Raw genomic sequence first — 21,450 nt, 5'->3', positions numbered from 1 at the left:
GTGGCTGCATTATTGCTGAAGACACGATATACACACCCAACAATAATTTTATAAAATATTTACAACAAAAAAACAAACCCCAAACTAAAATTTTTTTTTCAGTTGTTAAAAAGTCGTTTTATACGCCGGAAAAAACGGTATTTGTGGAAATGCAGCCTTAACAAGATCCGTGGTTAGTTCTCCAGGATGTCTGGAACTACCTACCTTACTTCAAAAACTGTGCAAATGTAACAAGAATTGGTGTTATTATTGAAAGCAAAAAGGTGCTCACACCAAACTTTGATCTGATTTAGATTTTCTTTCGTTCATTTACTTTATTTTTCTTTCAGCTCACAAAGTGCAAATTAATACGTCTATTTCTGAGTGCATTCTTACTATTAAACACATTTTCCCATAGCTGCCTAAAATGTTTGCCCATTACTGTATAGATATCTGTAATTCTTTTCAAATATTTAAGAACAGTCTGAAAATTAACTCACTTGACCGCAGTGATCACAACATTTCGTTTGGGCTCATTGTCATAGCTCACACTCTCTACACTGTACACCTCAGCAAGGTCATGGATAATTTTTCGATGGTCTCTGTTCATTGGTGGAAAACAATGGCTTTTTTTTGTTTGTTTTCCCTGGAAAAAAAATAAAAAATCATTGCATAGTAGAAGTGAGAACTCAAGCTGCAAAACACACATTAGTGGTTTACAGAATACAGCAAGAATACCAGCAAAAGTGTAATTTTATTATGGTCTATATAATAAATGTGCTGTATACCTGCAGGCAATATAACCATATTTGTGTATGAAATTCGGGTTTGTAAAACAAAAAAAAAAAAAAAAAAAAAAAAAAAAAAAACCCAGGAAAAAAAAAAAAAAGAAGGGAATTTTGTTTACTTACCGTAAATTCCTTTTCTTCTAGCTCCAATTGGGAGACCCAGACAATTGGGTGTATAGCTTCTGCCTCCGGAGGCCACACAAAGTATTACACTTAAAAGTGTAAAGCCCCTCCTCTTCTGCCTATACACCCCCCGTGCCTCACGGGCTCCTCAGTTTTGGTGCACAAGCAAGAAGGAGGAAAAGTTATAAATTGGTTTAAAGTAAATTCAATCCGAAGAAATTTCGGAGAACTGAAACCATTCAACATGAACAACATGTGTACACAAAGAACAACAGCCCGAAGGGAACAGGGGCGGGTGCTGGGTCTCCCAATTGGAGCTAGAAGAAAAGGAATTTACGGTAAGTAAACAAAATTCCCTTCTTCTTTGTCGCTCCATTGGGAGACCCAGACAATTGGGACGTCCAAAAGCAGTCCCTGGGTGGGTAAAGTAAAACCTCGTAATAGAGCCGTAAGACGGCCCCGTCCTACAGGTGGGCAACCGCCGCCTGAAGGACTCGCCTACCTAGGCTGGCATCTGCCGAAGCATAGGTATGCACCTGATAGTGTTTCGTGAAAGTGTGCAGGCTCGACCAGGTAGCTGCCTGACACACCTGCTGAGCCGTAGCCTGGTGCCGCAAAGCCCAGGACGCACCCACGGCTCTGGTAGAATGGGCCCTCAGCCCTGAGGGAACCGGAAGCCCAGAAGATCGGTAAGCTTCTAGAATTGGTTCCTTGATCCACCGAGCCAGGGTTGATTTGGAAGCCTGTGACCCTTTACGCTGGCCAGCGACAAGGACAAAGAGTGCATCCGAGCGGCGCAGGGGCGCCGTACGAGAAATGTAGAGTCTGAGTGCTCTCACCAGATCTAACAAGTGCAAATCCCTTTCACATTGGTGAACTGGATGAGGACAAAAAGAGGGTAAGGAGATATCCTGATTGAGATGAAAGGGGGATACCACCTTAGGGAGAAATTCCGGAACCGGACGCAGAACCACCTTGTCCTGGTGAAACACCAGGAAAGGGGCTTTGCATGACAGCGCTGCTAGCTCAGACACTCTCCGAAGTGATGTGACTGCTACTAGGAAGGCCACTTTCTGCGAAAGGCGTGAGAGAAATATCCCTCATTGGCTCGAAAGGTGGTTTCTGAAGAGCCATCAGCACCCTGTTCAGATCCCAGGGTTCTAACGGCCGCTTGTAAGGAGGGACTATGTGACAAACCCCCTGCAGGAACGTGCGTACCTGTGGAAGTCTGGCTAGGCGCTTCTGAAAAAACACAGAGAGAGCTGAGACTTGTCCCTTAAGGGAGCCGAGCGACAAACCTTCTTCCAATCCGGATTGAAGGAAGGAAAGAAAAGTGGGCAAGGCAAATGGCCAGGGAGAAAAACCCTGATCAGAGCACCAAGATAAGAATATCCTCCACGTCCTGTGGTAGATCTTGGCGGACGTTTGTTTCCTAGCCTGCCTCATAGTGGCAATGACCTCTTGAGATAACCCTGAAGACGCTAGGATCCAGGACTCAATGGCCACACAGTCAGGTTGAGGGCCGCAGAATTCAGATGGAAAAACGGCCCTTGAGACAGCAAGTCTGGTCGGTCTGGTAGTGCCCACGGTTGGCCCACCGTGAGATGCCACAGATCCGGGTACCACGACCTCCTCGGCCAGTCTGGAGCGACGAGGATGGCGCGGCGGCAGTCGGACCTGATCTTGCGTAACACTCTGGGCAACAGTGCCAGAGGAGGAAACACATAAGGGAGTTGAAACTGCGACCAATCCTGAACTAAGGCGTCTGCCGCCAGAGCTCTGTGATCTTGAGACCGTGCCATGAATGTCGGGACCTTGTTGTTGTGCCGGGACGCCATTAGGTCGACGTCCGGCATCCCCCAGCGGCAACAGATCTCCTGAAACACGTCCGGGTGAAGGGACCATTCCCCTGCGTCCATGCCCTGGCGACTGAGAAAGTCTGCTTCCCAGTTTTCTACGCCCGGGATGTGAACTGCGGATATGGTGGAGGCTGTGGCTTCCACCCATAGCAGAATCCGCCGGACTTCCTGGAAGGCTTGCCGACTGCGTGTTCCGCCTTGGTGGTTGATGTATGCCACCGCTGTGGATTTGTCCGACTGAATTCGGATCTGCTTGCCTTCCAGCCACGGCTGGAACGCCTTTAGGGCAAGATACACTGCCCTTATCTCCAGAACATTGATCTGAAGGGAGGACTCTGGCTGAGTCCAAGTACCCTGAGCCCTGTGGTGGAGAAAGACCGCTCCCCACCCTGACAGGCTCGCGTCCGTCGTGACCACAGCCCAGGATGGGGGCAGGAAGGATTTCCCCTTCGACAGAGAAGTGGGAAGAAGCCACCACTGAAGGGAAGCCTTGGCTGCCCGAGAAAGGGAGACGTTCCGGTCGAGGGACGTCGACTTCCTGTCCCATTTGCGGAGAATGTCCCATTGAAGTGGACGCAGATGAAACTGCGCAAAAGGAACTGCCTCCATTGCTGCTACCATCTTCCCTAGGAAGTGCATGAGGCGCCTCAAGGGGTGTGACTGGCCTTGAAGGAGAGATTGCACCCCTGTCTGTAGTGAACGCTGTTTGTCCAGCGGAAGATTCACTATCGCTGAGAGAGTGTGAAACTCCATGCCAAGATATGTCAGTGATTGGGCCGGTGTCAGATTTGACTTTGGAAAATTGATGATCCACCCGAAACTCTGGAGAGTCTCCAGAGCAATGTTCAGGCTGTGTTGGCATGCCACTTGAGAGGGTGCCTTGACAAGCAGATCGTCTAAGTAAGGGATCACCGAGTGTCCATGAGAGTGCAGAACTGCTACTACTGTTGCCATGACCTTGGTGAAGACCCGTGGGGCTGTCGCCAGGCCGAAAGGCAGTGCCACGAACTGAAGGTGTTCGTCCCCTATGGCGAAACGCAGGAAGCGCTGATGCTCTGGAGCAATCGGTACGTGGAGATAAGCATCTTTGATGTCGATTGATGCTAGGAAATCTTCTTGGGACATTGAGGCGATGACGGAGCGGAGCGATTCCATCCGGAACCGCCTGGTTTTTACGTGTTTGTTGAGCAGTTTTAGGTCCAGAACAGGACGGAAGGATCCGTCCTTTTTCGGCACCACGAACAAGTTGGAGTAAAAACCGTGACCCTGTTGCTGAAAGGGAACAGGGACCACCACTCCTTCTGCCTTCAGAGTGCACACCGCCTGAAGAAGAGCATCGGCTCGCTCGGGGGGCGGAGATGTTCTGAAGAATCGAGTCGGAGGACGAGAGCTGAACTCTATCCTGTAACCGTGAGACAGAATGTCTCTCACCCAACGGTCTTTTACCTGTGGCAGCCAGGCGTCGCAAAAGCGGGAAAGCCTGCCACCGACCGAGGATGCGGTGTGAGGAGGCCGAAAGTCATGAGGAGGCCGCTTTGGGAGCGGTTCCTCCGGCGGTCTTTTTAGGACGTGACTTAGACCGCCATGAATCGGAGTTCCTCTGATCCTTCTGAGGCCTTTTGGACGAGGAGAATTGAGACCTGCCCGCGGACCGAAAGGACCGAAACCTCGATTGTACCTTCCGTGGTTGAGGTCTGTTTGGTTTGGACTGGGGTAAGGATGAGTCCTTTCCCTTGGATTGTTTAATGATTTCATCCAATCGCTCACCAAACAGGCGGTCGCCAGAAAATGGCAAACCGGTTAAGAACTTTTTGGAAGCAGAGTCTGCCTTCCATTCACGTAGCCACATGGCCCTGCGGACTGCCACCGAATTGGCGGATGCTACCGCCGTACGGCTCGCAGAGTCCAGGACAGCATTAATGGCGTAGGACGCAAACGCCGACGCCTGAGAGGTTAAGGACACTACTTGCGGAGCAGACGTACGTGTGACTGCATTAATCTGCGCATGACAAGCTGAGATAGCTTGGAGTGCCCATACGGCTGCGAATGCTGGAGCAAAAGACGCGCCGATAGCTTCATAGATGGATTTCAACCAGAGCTCCATCTGTCTGTCAGTGGCATCTTTGAGTGAAGCCCCATCTTCCACTGCAACTATGGATCTAGCCGCCAGTCTGGAGACTGGAGGATCCACCTTGGGACACTGAGCCCAGCCCTTGACAACGTCAGGGGGGAAGGGATAACGTGTATCCTTAAGGCGCTTGGAAAAACGCTTATCTGGACAAGCTCGGTGTTTCTGGACTGCCTCTCTGAAGTCAGAGTGATCCAGAAACGTACTCAATGTACGCTTGGGAAACCTGAAACGGAATTTCTCCTGCTGAGAAGCTGACTCCTCAATTGGAGGAGCTGGGGGAGAAATATCCAACACCTGATTGATGGTCGCTATAAGGTCATTCACTATGGCGTCACCTTCAGGTGTATCTAGGTTGAGAGCGGCCTCAGGATCAGAATCCTGATCTGCTACCTCCGCTTCATCATCCAGAGAGTCCTCCTGCTGAGACCCTGAACAGTGTGATGAAGTCGAGGGAATTTCCCAGCGAGCCCGCTTAGGCGGCCTGGGACTGCGGTCCGTGTCAGAGACCTCACCCTGGGACCTATGAGTCACCCCAGGAGCACTTTGCTGCTCCAACTGAGGGGGGCCTGGGGTCAATGATTCAACAGTGCCCGGGGCCTGAGTCACCGGTCTGGACTGTAAGGCTTCTAGTATCTTAGCAGACCATTTATCCATACTCTCAGACAGTTTGTCAGCAAATACTGCAAACTCCGTCCCTGTCACCTGGACAGTGGTAGCAGGTGGTTCCACCTGGGCCACCAGTAGCAGAGGCTCCGGCTGAGTAAGTGCCACAGGGGCCGAGCATTGCACACAATGAGGGTCGGTGGAACCTGCCGGTAGAATAGCCGCACATGAGGTACAGGTTGCAAAGTAAGCCTGTGCTTTGGCACCCTTGCTTTTTGCGGACGACATGCTGTTGTCTCCTCTGAGTACAATCCAGGAGGGTATATAGCCAAAAATCAACAGTGCGACCGTACAGTGTAAATGTATAGCATATAAGCATATATATATATGTACACTTCGGCACTCAGTGGGGCCAGCACCACAGGTGCTGCTTACTGACCGCTCAAAGCGGTTGTGTGATCACCAGATTCCCTGCCTGGGCCTCCCAGAGCCGTGTTGTCTCTCCTCTCCAGCGTCAGAAGTGCTGACAGGAATGGCTGCTGGCGTTCTGTGGGGAGGAGGGGGCCGTGGGCGTGCCCTAGAAAGTGCGGGAATCTGATGCCCCACTGTGCTGAGTGAGGGGGGAGGAGGATACAAAGTATGCTCCAGCCCTCAGCGCTGACGTCCTGTGCAGCGTCCCGCCCTTCCCCTGACTGGCAGGCCTGGGGGCGGGAATATGCGATACTAGGCCGCAAAAGCCGGGGACTAAAGTTATAAGCGCGGCCGGCAAATAAGCGCGGTCGGCGCGGTAGTCCCCGGCGCACTAACACACCCAGCAGTGCTGCAGTGTGTATGGCACAAGCGCTCCATGCGCGGTCCCCCACGGGGACACAGAGTACCTCACAGTAGCAGGGCCTTGTCCCTGACGATACCCGGCTCCTGTCCAGCCGATTCCCCAGGGGCTGCGGAGGGAGCACGGTCCCAGTGCCTGGAGACCGATTAGGATCCCACTTCACCCAGAGCCCATTAAGGGATGGGGAATGAAAACAGCATGTGGCTCCTGCCTATGTACCCGCAATGGGTACCTCAACCTTAACAACACCGCCGACCAGAGTGGGGTGAGAAGGGAGCATGCTGGGGGCCCTGTTATGGGCCCTCTTTTCTTCCATCCGACATAGTCAGCAGCTGCTGCTGACTAAGATGTGGAGCTATGCGTGGATGTCAGCCTCCTTCGCACAAAGCATAAAAACTGAGGAGCCCGTGAGGCACGGGGGGTGTATAGGCAGAAGGGGAGGGGCTTTACACTTTTAAGTGTAATACTTTGTGTGGCCTCCGGAGGCAGAAGCTATACACCCAATTGTCTGGGTCTCCCAATGGAGCGACAAAGAAAAAAAGGATTCAACCTTTCTCCAGTTGTATACAGCTAAAAAAGGTAAGTTAGCAGCAAAATTGCATTTATATTTATTTGTGATTCGCAAGAGAGCACTTAATGTATGCAAATGTGTCCAGAACGGATTTTTTGGCATCAACGATTATATTAATAAAAAATAAATAAATAATAAAATTCAGGAGAATCACAACGTAAGCAGAATAAAAAAAAAACAACACCCTCTCATGGTGCAAAAAAAGGTGTAATATAAAATAAACAAGTGATGGTGGTAAAACGCATAGACTATGAATGTCCAGAGCAAGACTTCTATACTATCGCACTACTGGGGTGTGTACCAGCAAAGTTGTAGGTAAATCTGAATTGAAAATATATGGCATTTATTATGTAAAGGTTTGCGGAATGTAAAAATACCTTATTGACGGCATCCACTAGAGCTTTCACCTCCTTCTCAATTTCAGAGACAAACTTTAAGTCTTTTCTGCAGTTCAAGAGGGAAAAAAATAAATTCACAGAATTATTCAGTGGCTAATTATCAATACGATTTCTAAATTACAGATGGTTGCTTTACTTCGGTCATGTAATAGTGGTATTGTAATAAGTGTCACTGGCTATGACAGATCCACATTAGACTGGATCAATGCTACTCTGCTTTTTACATACTTGTACAAAGCTTAGTGGGTCTTATATACCCTTAGCTTGTCTAAATTAAACAGGAACTCAAAGAGAAAACCCATATTTATTTTTTTAGAATATCTCAGCAATGTGACCATCCTTCATTCCTGTCCTCCAAGACAACTGGAGGCATCCCTGGTGTCCTTGTGGTCAGTCGCAAAAAAACAACAAGCCCTGCCCTTATGCCACGGTGGTAGGAGTTTATTTGGTCAAGAGTAAAGGTGGTGTCACACACAGAGACGGCGACAACGACGTCGCTGCTAAGTCACCATTTTCTGTGACGTAGCAGCGACGTCCCGTCGCTGTGTGTGACGTAGCAGCGACGTCCCGTCGCTGTGTGTGACATCCAGCAACGACCTGGCCCCTGCTGTGAGGTCACCGGTCGTTGCTGAATGTCCTGCTTCATTTTTTGCTCGTTGCTCTCCCGCTGTGAAGCACACAATCGCTGTGTGTGACAGCGAGAGAGCGACGAACTGAATCGAAGAGGGAGCAGGGAGACTGCTTCTGGCAGCCTGCGGTAATCTGTAACCTAGGTAAATATCGGGTAACCAAGGGAAGCCCTTTCCTTGGTTACCTGATATTTACATAAGTTACTAGCGCCGCCGCTCTCACGCTGCCAGTGCCGGCTCCCTGCATACGTAGCTGGAGTACACCGGGTTATTAACCCGATGTGTACTCTGGCTAGGAGTGCAGGGAGGCAGCGCTAAGCGGTGTGCTCTCATTCTGCCAGTCCCGGTTCTCTGCTCCCTGCACACATAGCTGGAGTACACATCGTGTAATTAACCCAATGTGTACTCTGGCTAGGAGAGCAGGGAACAGGGAGGCGGCACTAGCAGCGTGAGAGCAGCGGACGCTAGTAACTTAGGTAAATATCGGGTAACCAAGAGAAGTGCTTTCCTTGGTTACCCGATATTTATCTTAGTTACCAAGCGCTTCCACGCGTGGCTGCTGGCTGGGGGCTGGTCACTGGTGAGATCTGCCTGTTTGACAGCTCACCAGCGACCATGTAACGACGCAGCAGCAATCCTGATAAGGTCAGGTCGCCCGTCGTGATCGCTGCTGGGTCGCTATGTGTGACCCCACCTTAAGCGATGGAACTGAAAAGCACATTGTTCTCAGCAGGATTCGTATCAGGCTGACTATCAGGATCAAGCGGACTAAAATCGAGTCACATGATGCACCCTTCAGATATTGAGGTATGGAGACCAGGGGGAATCCAGGAACGAGTGCAGAGGATTGTGTCAAGCTGGGACAGAAGTACACCATTTTTACACGTAAAACATGTCCTCATTCAGAGTAGCTTTGAAAGAAAAGAAAAAGCCCTTTAAATATATGTAAATGAGTAATTTGTTATAGCATGTTAGAACTGCTCTGTGCAGGTCTTTTAATACTGCTGCTTTTGAATGCTAATTAATGTGAAGACAACGAGTGCCATGTGAAAGAAGCACAAACCTTGCATCATCTTTCAAGCTGTCACTGAACTTGAATCCAGAACGAGTATTAAAAGGATCTGAGTTCTCAGTAATGTTCAAAGCCTCTGCCAGACGTCTGTGAAGGATTTATAAAATTAGCAATAAACAACAAGAAACTCTGATGAGATTAACCTACAATATGCCTGATCTTCTTACTATCCCTGCTCTATGACGGCCATGAGTCAAACGTCCGCACCTGCCATATTCTCTCCTTCAATGTCCTATCTGTAAATATCCCAACACTAAGGTTTATTCCCACATGCAGATAAAGCGTCACTAATAAAGAATATTGTGCTACATCTCTCCTCCTGTTCAGACTTTAAGTGTGTCAGCCCAAACTGACAGTATAAACAAAGCATATAGGGAATATAGCCCCCTCCCCCAAAAACATACATTTATAATATACAAGTTTAATCAGCGATTAGAACACAAAGGCTGTGCATATAATATATATAATTATATGTACACCCTGTTGTCCTAATTGCTACATCACTGATTAAACTTGAGTCTACAGAACGAGGGGCAGCGATTAGAACACTATGGCCAAGTTCACATTATGAGAATTTCTGCACCAATTCTTTCACTTAGACAATTAGAGTTTTTTTGTATTGCATTTTAGTGAGGTTTTAATGTTACAAGTATTTTTATCAGCTGCTTTTTTTTTATCTTTTTTTGGTAAGTCATGTTTTTCATAAAACTACTTTGTTTTGGAAATCTGTTTGCTCAGTTATGTAGCTTTGATAAATCTTTACTGAAAAAGGCATGTGCGGATTAAATGCATTTTTACAGCGTTTCCATTGCAGAAATGTATTAACATTTTTGTCAGCAGACTTTCTGTAGTTCATTCAGGTCTCTGGGAAAAGTCTGAAAATACGATGGATATTTACAGCAGGAGAGATTGACATGCTGCAGATTTTAAAACTCCTTGCACAGCAGAAGAAAAACAAACAAAAAAAACAACAAAAAAAAAAAAAGCAACACAGTTGCCATGAGATTTATATACATTTAATCCACTTTGCTGGAACTGTAATACTTTTTTTATGCTGCGTATTTTCATTGACAAAAAAACACATACTCAAAAGGTGAAATATCACAAAGATAGCTAAGTGCTTAGTTTAAACTGTTAGTTTGGGCTAGCAAGACTCCCTTTAAATACAAGAGTATCTCAAATTAGAATGTCATAAAGGGAAACGCATATATTACATAGAGTCATTACACACAGAGTGATCTATTTCAAGTGTTTATTTCTGTAAATGTTATTAAGTCTTGCAGTAAATGAAAACCCAAAAGTCATTATCTCAGAAAATTAATATAATTACCATAAAACACCTGCAAAGGCTTCCTAAGCATTTAAAATGGTCCCTTAGTCTGGCTCAGTAGGCTTACACAATCATGGGAAGACTGCTGACTTCACAGATGTCCAGAAGGCAGCCATTGACACACCCCACAGGGAGGGTAAGCCACAGAAGGTCATTGCTAAAGAAGCTGGCTGTTCAGAGTGCTGTATCCAAGCATATTAATGGAAAGTTAAGTGGAAGGAAAAAAAGTGTGGTAGAAAAATGTGCACAAGCAAATGGGATAACCGCAGCCTTTATAGGATTGTTAAGAAATGGCCATTCAAAAATTCACAAGGAGTAGACTGTTGCTGGAGTCAGTGCTTCAAGAGTCACCACACTCCGATGTATCCAGGATATGGGCTACAACTGTCGCATTCCTTGTGTAAAGCCAATCATGACCAATAGACAACACCAGAAGAGGCTTACCTGGGCCAAGGAGAAAAAGAACTGGACTGTTGCTCAGTGGTCCAAGGTGTTGTTTTCAGATGAAAGTAAATTTTGCACATCATTTGCAAGTCAAGGTCCCAGAATCTGGAGGAAAAGTGGAGAGGCCACAATTCAAGCTGCTTGAGGTCTAGTGTGAAGTTTCCACAATCCGTGATGGTTTGGGGAGCCATGTCATCTGCTGGTGTAGGTCAACGGTGCTTTATCAAGACCAAAGTCAACGCAGCAGTCTACCAGGAAGCTTTTTGGAGATGGAAATGTCATTTTCCAGTAGGACTTGGCACCCCGTCCAAACTACCAAAAGTACCAATACCTGGTTTAATAACCACAGTATCACTATGCTTGATTAGGGTACTGTTAAGAGGAAGATCAAAGACAGCAGACGAAACAATGCAGATGAGCTGAAGGCTGCTATCAGATCAACCTGGGCTTCCATAATACCTCAGCAGTGCCACAGGCTGATCACCTCCATGCCACGCCTCATTGATGCGGTAATTCATACAAATGGGCCCCGACCAAGTATTGAGTGCATTTTGGAGTTTAAAATAATTTTTGCAGTTTGTCTTATACAATATTCTAATTTTCTGCGATAATGACTTTTGGGTTTTCATTGGCTGTAAGCCAAAATTATCAACATTAACAGAAATAAACACTTGAAATAGATCCGTCTATGTGTAATGACTATATAATATATGCGTTTCCCTTTTTGATTTGAATTACTGAAATAAATTGAATTTGAGGATATTCTAATTTATTGAGATGCACTTGTATATAAAACTATGCCAACATAATAATGGCCACCTCTGTAATCCCTTGCAAAGTGAGATTGTGGCTCTGAGAGTTGTAGGGCTGCAGCGGTTATGTCAAGGTAACATCCCTGCAGACAATCACAGAGCTCAGTAGCTTGGACACTGTGCAGACTTGGGAAAGGTAAGTAAAGCTCAAATTTATTTTTTCATTTTGTTTTATAAACAGTACATATCGGGAAAGTTTTATTTGTACTTAGGATGGCCAATTGTATACATTTTTCTACTAATGCTAAAATTTGCACCCTGGCAAAGGGAATTCACTGTATGGCATTGCCTGCTCTGATATTCTGTCGTACTTTGCATGAAATGGTGGAATATGGAGCCAACGGTGTAAAGGCTGTAAATAGCTGCGGTTGTGTTTGCCCAGGGATCGGTACCATCCAAATAGCTCCTTCAGCCAGATCTGTGGGCACCTGAACCAGGCCAGGCCTGAAGGGGCTGCAAACTGAGCAACACACAGATGGATGAGGCATCTCTACAGCGTGAGGCCCCCACCAAGCAATTGCGCGAATACCAGCTATGCACATCATTTATAAGCTAATGTTTTTTGCTTGTAAGGCTTTAATGCTTCATGCCCACTATATAATATTCCTAGTAAACTCATATTTCCATAGCAGTTTCAGCCTTGTTGATTCCACTGATATGTAAAAGCCACATAATTTACCATGAGCTTCATTAATCAGAATATACTAGTTACCCCGCACAAAAACTCTTTACAAATCCCACTGGAGATATAAGCATGTGCCTACTTACCTGTTTCTTTCCAAAGCCAAGCATTCTTCATCACACTGCAGTCTATAATCAGAGCCAAACAAAAGGCAAGTCAGTGGGGAGCGTGCTGCGGAAGAGTGCTCATTTACAAGGCCAGATAGCCGGCGATTCTCTTTCACTGCACAGGGTACTTAACTCGCCTACTTGTTCTGACCTTTCACAATTATCCTAAAAGTGTTCTCGCTGAATACTTTCTAGTGGATTGCTGTGACAATCACATAAAATTGGTACGTTGGGCTTTGAAAACAAATTTAAAGAGGCCGCTTCCCACGCACATTGTTTTTTGCGGAAAACATAAGCAAATATGACATGGGAACTAGAACTGATATGTGCTGACCTATTCGTGTAATGAAAAGGCTCCTAGCACTTACAAGGATAATCACTAACAAGCACTGTGTAAGCAGCATTACGAGTGCTCGTCAAAATGTATTCTACAGGGCACAACCTCATAACTTTCAAAGCCGAGGTTAATACGACTCCTTCATACAAAGCTGCGTGGCTTCCACTTTTCTAAAAAATTGCCGTAAAGAACAACTAAGAGGGACTGAAATGCTGCTTACCAGTCATTCCTAGTAATACAGTGCAAAAATAGAATAAGGTACAGGACAAAGTAAAATCCTAAAGAGAAGTACTACTGCGGGCACTTAGGCTATGTTCAGTGTTTTTTTCTTGAGCCAAAACCTCTTCTCTTGACAGTAAAAATGCTGAGTTCAAAAATGTTACATGTGAACAATGCCTTTGGGAAAAGGCCCTTACAGGGGGATAAATATACTGATATAAGCCACTTGTATTAATGGATAACTCCTGATAGAGGGCAAAACTGCAAACTGAAGTGTACCTAGTGATGAAATGCATGCTCTATTTGTGGAAACTATTCACACACATTCAGATGTAAATGGAGACGTCTTATGTGAATGCTCAAAAGAAACAGCCAGTGGCTTATAGCTTACCGACTGGAAAATGATCAGCTAAACAACCTTAAAAAAGAGATCTAAAAGGAGTCAGTCATGTTCAAAAACACTATTTACCTGAAAATATAGTGCTAATCTGCAGGTAAAGTGCATTAAAGTCATATCTGGCTTCTTTATAGGAGCAGTGGCTACAGAGGAAGAAATTAATTCATATCCTCCCTGCAACCAGTTCTTGGGGTAGTGCAGGTACTGATTCCAGTTGCCACCCGCTGCACAGAGCGGTTGTAGTCACTCCCCGGCACTTTGACTGACAGCCTGCCAGACACACACAGACACACACAGACAGCAGGCTGTCAAAGTGCCAATGAACAACCTCAGTTCTCATTGTACAGTGAGTAATGACTAACTGCTTCTTGCACCACTATTTGAAGTAAGCAACTGCAGGGAGGATAGAAGTTAATTTTCACCCTGTAGCTCTACTTCCAGTAAAGCAGGCAGGTTTCCTCTAAAGGTACCGACATACATAACGAGATCGCTAGCGAGATTGCAGCTGAGTCACGTTTTCTGTGACACAGTAGCGATCCAGTTAGCGATCTTGTTGTGTGAGACACCTACCAGCGATCAGGCCCCTGCTGTGAGATCTCTAGTCGTTGCAGAATGGTCCAGGCCATTTTCTTCAAAGGCGATGTCCTGCTGGGCAGGACACATTGCTGTGTTTGACACTGTGTGACAGGGTCACAGTGACTGCTGAGATCGTTATACAGGTTGCTACTGAGACCTGTATTGTTCCTGCATCGCTGGTAAGATCTGTGTGACATCTCACCAGCGACTTACCTGCGATCCCTATCAGGTTGCATCGTTTTCGGGATCGCTGGTAAGTCGTTGTGTGTGACTGGGCCTTAACACACATGAAATTAATTGCAGCAGCACTGACATAGATGTACAACCCACAAGTCAATTTACCTGGTCTGCTTCATTTCTTTTTTGGTGACGAGTTTTCCAATATCCACTGAATCACCTAGCTGCATTTCAGTCAGCTTTGTGGCCATAGATATAGCAGCTATTCTAGAAACATCAGTGCAAAATATTGTCATTATGAAAGTAACCAACTAAAAAAGGTAGAAGTGCATCCCATATCAAAAAAATTATTTTAGTAATTCAATGCAAAAAGTTAAACGCATATATTATATATAGTCATTACACACAGAGGGATCTATTTAAAGTGTTTATTTCTGTTACTGTTGATGATTATGGCTTACAGACAATGAAACCTTAAAGTCATTATCTCAGAAAATTAGAATATTATATAAGACAAAATGAAAAAAAATTATTTTAAACGCAGAAATATTGGCCTACTGAAAAGTGTGTACGATAAAGGCATTAAATACTTGGTCGGGGCTCCTTTTGCATGAATTACTGCATCAATGCATTGTGGCATGGAGGCGATCAGCCTGTGGCACTGCTGAGGTGTTATGGAAGCCCAGATTGCTTTGATAGCAGCCTTCAGCTCTTCTGCATTGTTGGGTCTGGTGTCTCTCATCTTCCTCTTGACAAAACCCCATAGATTCTCAATGGGGTTTAGGTTAGGCAAGTTTGCTGGCCAATCAAGCACATCGATACTCTGGTTACTAAACCAGGTATTGGTACTTTTGGCAGTGTGGACAGGTGCCAAGTCCTGCTGGAAAATGAAATTTCCATCTCCAAAAAGCTTGTTGGCAGAGGGAAGCATAGCGTGCTCCAAAATTTCCTGGTAGAAGACAGCGCTGACTTTGGTCTTGATAAAACACAGTGGACATACACCAGCAGATGACGTGGCTCCCCAAACCATCACAGATTGTGGAAACTTCACACTAGACCTCAAGCAGCTTGGATTGATTTCCAGATGAAATGCAAAATTTACTTTCATCTGAAAACAACACCTTGAACCACTGAGCAACAGTACAGTTCTTTTTCTACTTGGCCCGGGTAAGACACTTCTGGCGTTGTCTATGGGTCATGAGTGGCTTGACACAAGGAATGCAACAGTTGTAGCCCATGTCCTGGATACGTCTATGTGTGGTGTCTGTTGAAGCACTGACTTCAGCAACAGTCCACCCACTCCTTGGATACGGCACTCTATGAACAGCCAGCTTCTTTAGCAATGACCTTTTCTGACTTACGCTCCTTGTGGAGTGTGTCAATGACTGCCTTCTGGACAACTGTGAAGTCAGCAGTCTTCCCCATGATTGTGTAGCCTACTGAACCAGACTAAGGATCATTTTAAACGCTAATGAAGCCTTTGCAGGTGTTGGTAATTATTCCAATTTTCTGAGATAATGAATTTTGGGTTTTCATTGGCTGTAAGCCATAATCATCAACATTAACAGAAATAAACAAACACTTGAAATAGTTCACTTTGTATAGACTCTATATAATATGTTTCCCTTTTTGTATTGAATTACTGAAAAATTAACTTTTTTATATTCTAATTTATTGAGATGCACTTGTATATAAAGGTTAATAAGATCAGCAGGAGAAATTCACAGCAATATCTTACCCATGTGAACTGATACAGGTGGACAACCCCTAGTTATTTGCTACCATCTGCTGCATAAAATAAAAGATTGCATACAGACCTTCTGGATCGGCACCCCTCCCTGTTATGTCTCTTAGCGATCACATGACATTGTTATGTTGGACGCCTGTTCAAATGTAATAGAGGCGCGCTGCAACTGATCATTGGATGTAGATTGGCTGCAGTGGTCGTGGGAGGCAAGTATGCACTATTTTTATTTTTTTTGCAGCAGGCTGTAGCTATAAAAAAAAGGTTTGTCCATTTTACAAATGGCTCAAAGGCCGAACAAATTAGAGTTAAAATGTACCGTATTTTTCGGACTATAAGACGCACTGGACCATAAGACGCACCCTGGTTTTAGAGGCGGAAAATAAAATTTTAAGCAAAAAATGTGGTCATGACACACTGTTATGGGGCGAGGATCTGCTGCTGACACTGTTAAATTCTCTACTAAGGTACCCCAGCCTGGTTACGATCCTCCTGCCTTGTATATACAGAATATGTCCCTCATCCTGGTATAGCCCCCATCCTGCTATATACAGTCATCCTGGCATAATACACCCCCATCCTGCTCATAATACACCCCCATCCTGCTCATAAAATACCCCCATCCTGCTCATAAAATACCCCCAACCTGCTCATAAAATACCCCCATCCTGCTCATAAAATACCCCCATCCTGCTATGTACCAGATCCTGGCATATGGCCGCACCTGCTATATACCCCATCCTGGCATATGGCTGCATCCTGCTGTATACTGGCATATGGCCGCATCCTGCTATATACCCCATCCTGGTATATGGCCGCATCCTGCTATATACCCCATCCTGCTATATACTGGCATATACCCCCATCCTGCTCATAAAATACCCCCAACCTGCTCATAAAATACCCCCATCCTGCTCATAAAATACCCCCATCCTGCTATGTACCAGATCCTGGCATATGGCCGCACCTGCTATATACCCCATCCTGGCATATGGCTGCATCCTGCTGTATACTGGCATATGGCCGCATCCTGCTATATACCCCATCCTGGTATATGGCCGCATCCTGCTATATACCCCATCCTGCTATATACTGGCATATACCCCCATCCTGCTCATAATATACCCCCTCCTGCTCATAATATACCACCATCCTGCTCATAATATAACCCCCATCCTGCTCATAATATAATGTATTTTTCGGGCCATAAGACGCACTTTTTTCCCCCCAAATGTTGGGGGAAAGTGGGGGGTGCGTCTTATGGTCTGAATGTGGCTGTGGGGAATGTGGGTCCTGCGGTGGAGCGAGTCATCGGTGGCACGAGCAGGCTGTAGCAGCCTGCCGTGACCACGTGGGCCCGCTCATTTAATATGCACGCCCATCCTCCCGCCCATCTCTCAGCGATGAAGTCAGCGCTGACAGGTGGGCGGGGTGATAGGGAATAAACAGCCGGCCCGCATGATCACCCCTGGCAACTGCAGCCTGGAGTGATCATGTGCGGCTGTATTCACTGCCCCCCGCGCATCATCATCAGTGCGGGGGGCAGCAGTGAATCAGTACACATTACTCACCGTTCCCCTGCAGCACCGCGGTCTCCTGTCTGTGCCGCTCAGCTGACTTGTGACTAGCGGCGGGCACAGCGATGACTTCATCGCTGTGCGCATGTGTCCACACGCAGTCGCCGGCACAGACCACCGGAGGACATCGCGATGCCTACCGTGACCACGTGGGCCCGCTCATTTAATATGCATGCCCATCCTCCTGCACATCATCTCTCAGCGCTGAAGTCAGCGCTGACAGGTGGGCGGGGTGATGGGCGGGGAATGCGCGCATATTAAACAGCCTGCCCGCATGATCACCCCTGGCAACTACGGCCTGGAGTGATCATGTGCGGCTGTATTCACTGCCCCCGTGCATCATTATCAGCGCGGGGTGCAGTGAATCCGTGCACTCACCCGTCACCGTGTGTGGAGCCGTCCTCCTGCAGCATCGCGATGTCTTCCTGTCTGTCCTGGTCAGCTGATCTGTGTAGAAAGTGGTGAGCACAGCGATGACGTCATCGCTGTGTGCGCCGCTAACGTCCACGCAGATCAGCTGACCGGGACAGACAAGAAGACATCGCGATGCTGCAGGAGGACGGCTCCACCCACGGTGACTGCTCCACTCAGCGGCGCTGCAGCTGAGACAGAGAGGAAGATGATCCATGCTGCATGGAGTGAGGAAAGGTGAGTATAAACGTTTATTTTTTTTTCTGTGCCACAGGATACAGGCCATATACCAGGATGGGGCTATTTTGTGAGCAGGATGGGGCTATTTTGTGAGCAGGATGGGGCTATTTTGTGAGCAGGATGGGGCTATTTTGTGAGCAGGATGGGGCTATTTTATGAGCAGGATGGGGCTATTTTATGAGCAGGATGGGGCTATTTTATGAGCAGGATGGGGCCATTTTATGAGCAGGATGGGGCCATTTTATGAGCAGGATGGGGCTATTTTATGAGCAGGATGGGGCTATTTTATGAGCAGGATGGGGCTATTTTATGAGCAGGATGGGGCTATTTTATGAGCAGGATGGGGCTAATTTTATGAGCAGGATGGGGCTATTTTATGAGCAGGATGGGGCTATTTTATGAGCAGGATGGGGGTATTTTATGAGCAGGATGGGGATATTTTATGAGCAGGATGGGGATATTTTATGAGCAGGATGGGGGTATTTTATAGCAGGATGGGGGTGTATTATGAGCAGGATGAGGTATATAGCAGGATGGGGTATATGAGCAGGATGGGGTATATGAGCAGGATCATATACAAGGCAGCAGGATCGTTACCAGAATGGGGTACCTTAGTAGAGAATTTGGGGACATTACCCCCATAATAGTGTCAGAAGCAGATCCTCTCCCCAAAACAGTGTGTCATGACCACATTTTTTGGTTAAAATTTAATTTTCTTATTTTCCTCCTCTAAAACCAGGGTGCGTCTTATAGTCCGAAAAATACGGTACCCTCATCCTGGTATACGGGCCGCATCCTGTGGCACACAAAAAAAAAATATAAACGTTCATACTCACCTTACCTCACTCCCTGCAGCATCGCTCCTCCTCAGTCTGTGCCAGCAGCAGCGCTGGAGTGTGGAGTCGGCCACGATCCCTGCAGCATCACGATGTCCTCCTGTCTGTGCCGGCGGCGGCTGCGTGTGGACACGTGCGCACAGCGATGATGTCATCGCTGTGCGCACCGCTAGTCTCCTCACACAGCCGCTGACGGGACAGACAGGAGGACATCGCGGTGCTGCAGGGATCGTGGCGGGTGAGAAACGGATTCACTGCACCCCGCGCTGATGATGATGCGTGGGGGGCAGTGAATACAGCCGCACATGATCACTCCAGGCTGTAGTTGCCAGGGGTGATCATGCAGGCAAGCTGTTTAATATGCGCGCATTCCCCGCCCATCACCCCGCCCACCTGTCAGCGCTGGCTTCAGCGCTGAGAGATGATGGGCGGGATTATGGGCGTGCATATGAAATGAGCGGGTCTACGTGGTCACGGGAGGCTGCTACAGCCTGCTCATGCCACCGATGACCCGCTCCACCGCAGCACCCTCATTCCCTGCAGCCCTACATTCAGACTATAAGACGCACCCCCCACTTTCCCCCAACATTTGGGGGGGGAAAAGTGCGTCTTATAGTCCGAAAAATACGGTATGTCAAGACATGAAAATCTAACAGTGGCCTTGGCATATAACAAGTCATTAAAACTAAAGTAGGACCCTAATTTCTATTATATTTAAGAGTGATACAAAGACACATGCAAATTAGACTAAGATTATATGCAATCATTAAGGAAAACAATGAACAGATGCACGTAGTAACCTTTGATAAGCAGAGGAAGCAGTGGAGCACACTACGCTTTCTTTCCTTCGCCCACATTCACATTGGAGATCTACCTAAAGAATAAAGAAGAAATATTGGTTAAAAACTCTGATGTCTTCATCCAGCTATAGACAGGAATAATGCGGTTTTCAAATCATTGTATTATGCATTCATTTAAAAAGTTTGAGGGACTCAATAGGTTTCAAGATGTCTGCTTTCTATCAATGAGTGGAAAGATGTGGATTTCTTACATTGCATCAATCTAATCAACTGTACTAGAGTTGAGCAAAAAAAATTAACAAGCTCAAGTGACCACCTTGCAAGATTACAGCTGCAGTGACCAGAGCACTGCAAAGTTCTTCCCATTTGCAGCATCCCTGGTGTCTCTTCTGTTAGAAGTCCACCACAACGTCTTGCATGGTGCTACAATGTAACAATGTCAAGAGTCGTACTAATCCGATGAGGTCCCAGGGCTGTACCCTTTTGACCAGGGTCTCGGAAACCTTTTTGCTCATCATTAAACTGTACTACGAGGTGCTGCTGATAAGTCTTTGGCTTTACCCAGAAAGAAAAGAGATAGTATAATGAAACTTTACATTTATTCCAAATATATCGGTATTCTAAGTTCTGTAAGCATAGCAAAAAGAAGGATTTCAGTTGTGCCTCAAACCAGGCATCCGTAGCAGCCATGGCATCAGAAATGGTGTGACATTTGGTACCCTTGAGGTGTTTCTTCAGGTTTGGAAACAGATGATAGTTGGAGGGAGCTAGATCTGGTGACTAAGGTGGGTGGTAAACCAGCTGGAAGCACAGCTCTGTCAGTTTTGCCGTGGTCGCTTGTGCAGTGTGAGTGGAGGCGTTGTCTTGCAGGAACAAGATTCATTTGGACAGCTTACCGCGCCTTTTGACCTTCAGAGCTGCCTTCAATTGGTCCAAAAGTTCAATGTAATACCTTGCATCGATTGTGGAACCCTGTTGAAGGTAAGTCCACTAGCAGCACGCCCTCCTTATCCCAGATCACAGATGCCATCACCTTAGTGGCTGATTTTTGCACCCTGAACTTCTTTGGACAAGGAGAACCACTGTGCCTCCACTCTTGACTGATCATTGTTTTCACGGATATACAAATAAATCCAGGTCTCATCCATAGTGACCAGTCGATCCAGAAAGTTCTTATCAGTCCAGAAACACTGACAAATGGACCGGGAAGTTTTCACTCGCATGCTTCTCTGATCTGCTGTCAAACATTTAGGGGATCACTTTGAAGATAGCTTCCTTATGTCCAAATGTTCATAGAGAATGACACAAACACGTTCACAGGAAATCCCATAGAAGTCTGCTATTGCTTTAGCTGAAATTCATCGATTCCTCAGTATGAGGTTGTGCACAGCATCGACAATCTACGGAACAACAACCACTCTTGGTCGTCCAGGACGTTCTTCATCATTGGTGCTGAAGTGGCCAGTTTTAAATATGACAACCCAGTTCTTATCAGTGGAATATGAAGGGCATTGATCCCCCAATGTCTGAGACAGATCACCATGAATATCTTTTACGGACTTTCCTTGCAGAAACAAGAATTTTATCACTCCTCTGCTCTCAGTTGCTGTGAATATCTCATTAAACTCTGCCATTTTGTTATCCCGCGTGCGTAGAACACTGTTGCCATAAGCAACAAATAGAAAATTTTGAAAACATATTAGACACGTAAGGCTTTCATGTGATGTAACATTTGTTACCATAGAAACAAAAAAAAAAAAAAATCAAAAAGCCAAA

At 46.3% G+C, this 21,450-nt stretch overlaps 1 protein-coding gene across 1 annotated transcript in view; it reads right to left on the bottom strand.

Annotated features, from left to right (window-relative positions):
* Positions 1-21,450, bottom strand: part of NFX1 (nuclear transcription factor, X-box binding 1) — a 154,724-nt gene that overhangs the window by 15,670 nt on the left and 117,604 nt on the right. Inside the window, exons 17-22 of the mRNA XM_075314894.1 lie at positions 19,675-19,748; positions 14,232-14,333; positions 12,340-12,381; positions 8,977-9,072; positions 7,264-7,330; positions 480-625 (exon numbers count right to left, since the gene is read on the bottom strand). Coding sequence (XP_075171009.1) covers positions 480-625; positions 7,264-7,330; positions 8,977-9,072; positions 12,340-12,381; positions 14,232-14,333; positions 19,675-19,748 — 527 coding nt within the window. The remainder of the gene's footprint in view (positions 1-479; positions 626-7,263; positions 7,331-8,976; positions 9,073-12,339; positions 12,382-14,231; positions 14,334-19,674; positions 19,749-21,450) is intronic.

Source organism: Anomaloglossus baeobatrachus, chromosome 6 (assembly GCF_048569485.1).
Source record: "Anomaloglossus baeobatrachus isolate aAnoBae1 chromosome 6, aAnoBae1.hap1, whole genome shotgun sequence".
In the NCBI taxonomy this organism is placed as follows: domain Eukaryota; kingdom Metazoa; phylum Chordata; class Amphibia; order Anura; family Aromobatidae; genus Anomaloglossus; species Anomaloglossus baeobatrachus.
Note: the sequence above shows the minus strand (reverse complement) of the source record. Positions and strands in the feature narration are given on the sequence as shown.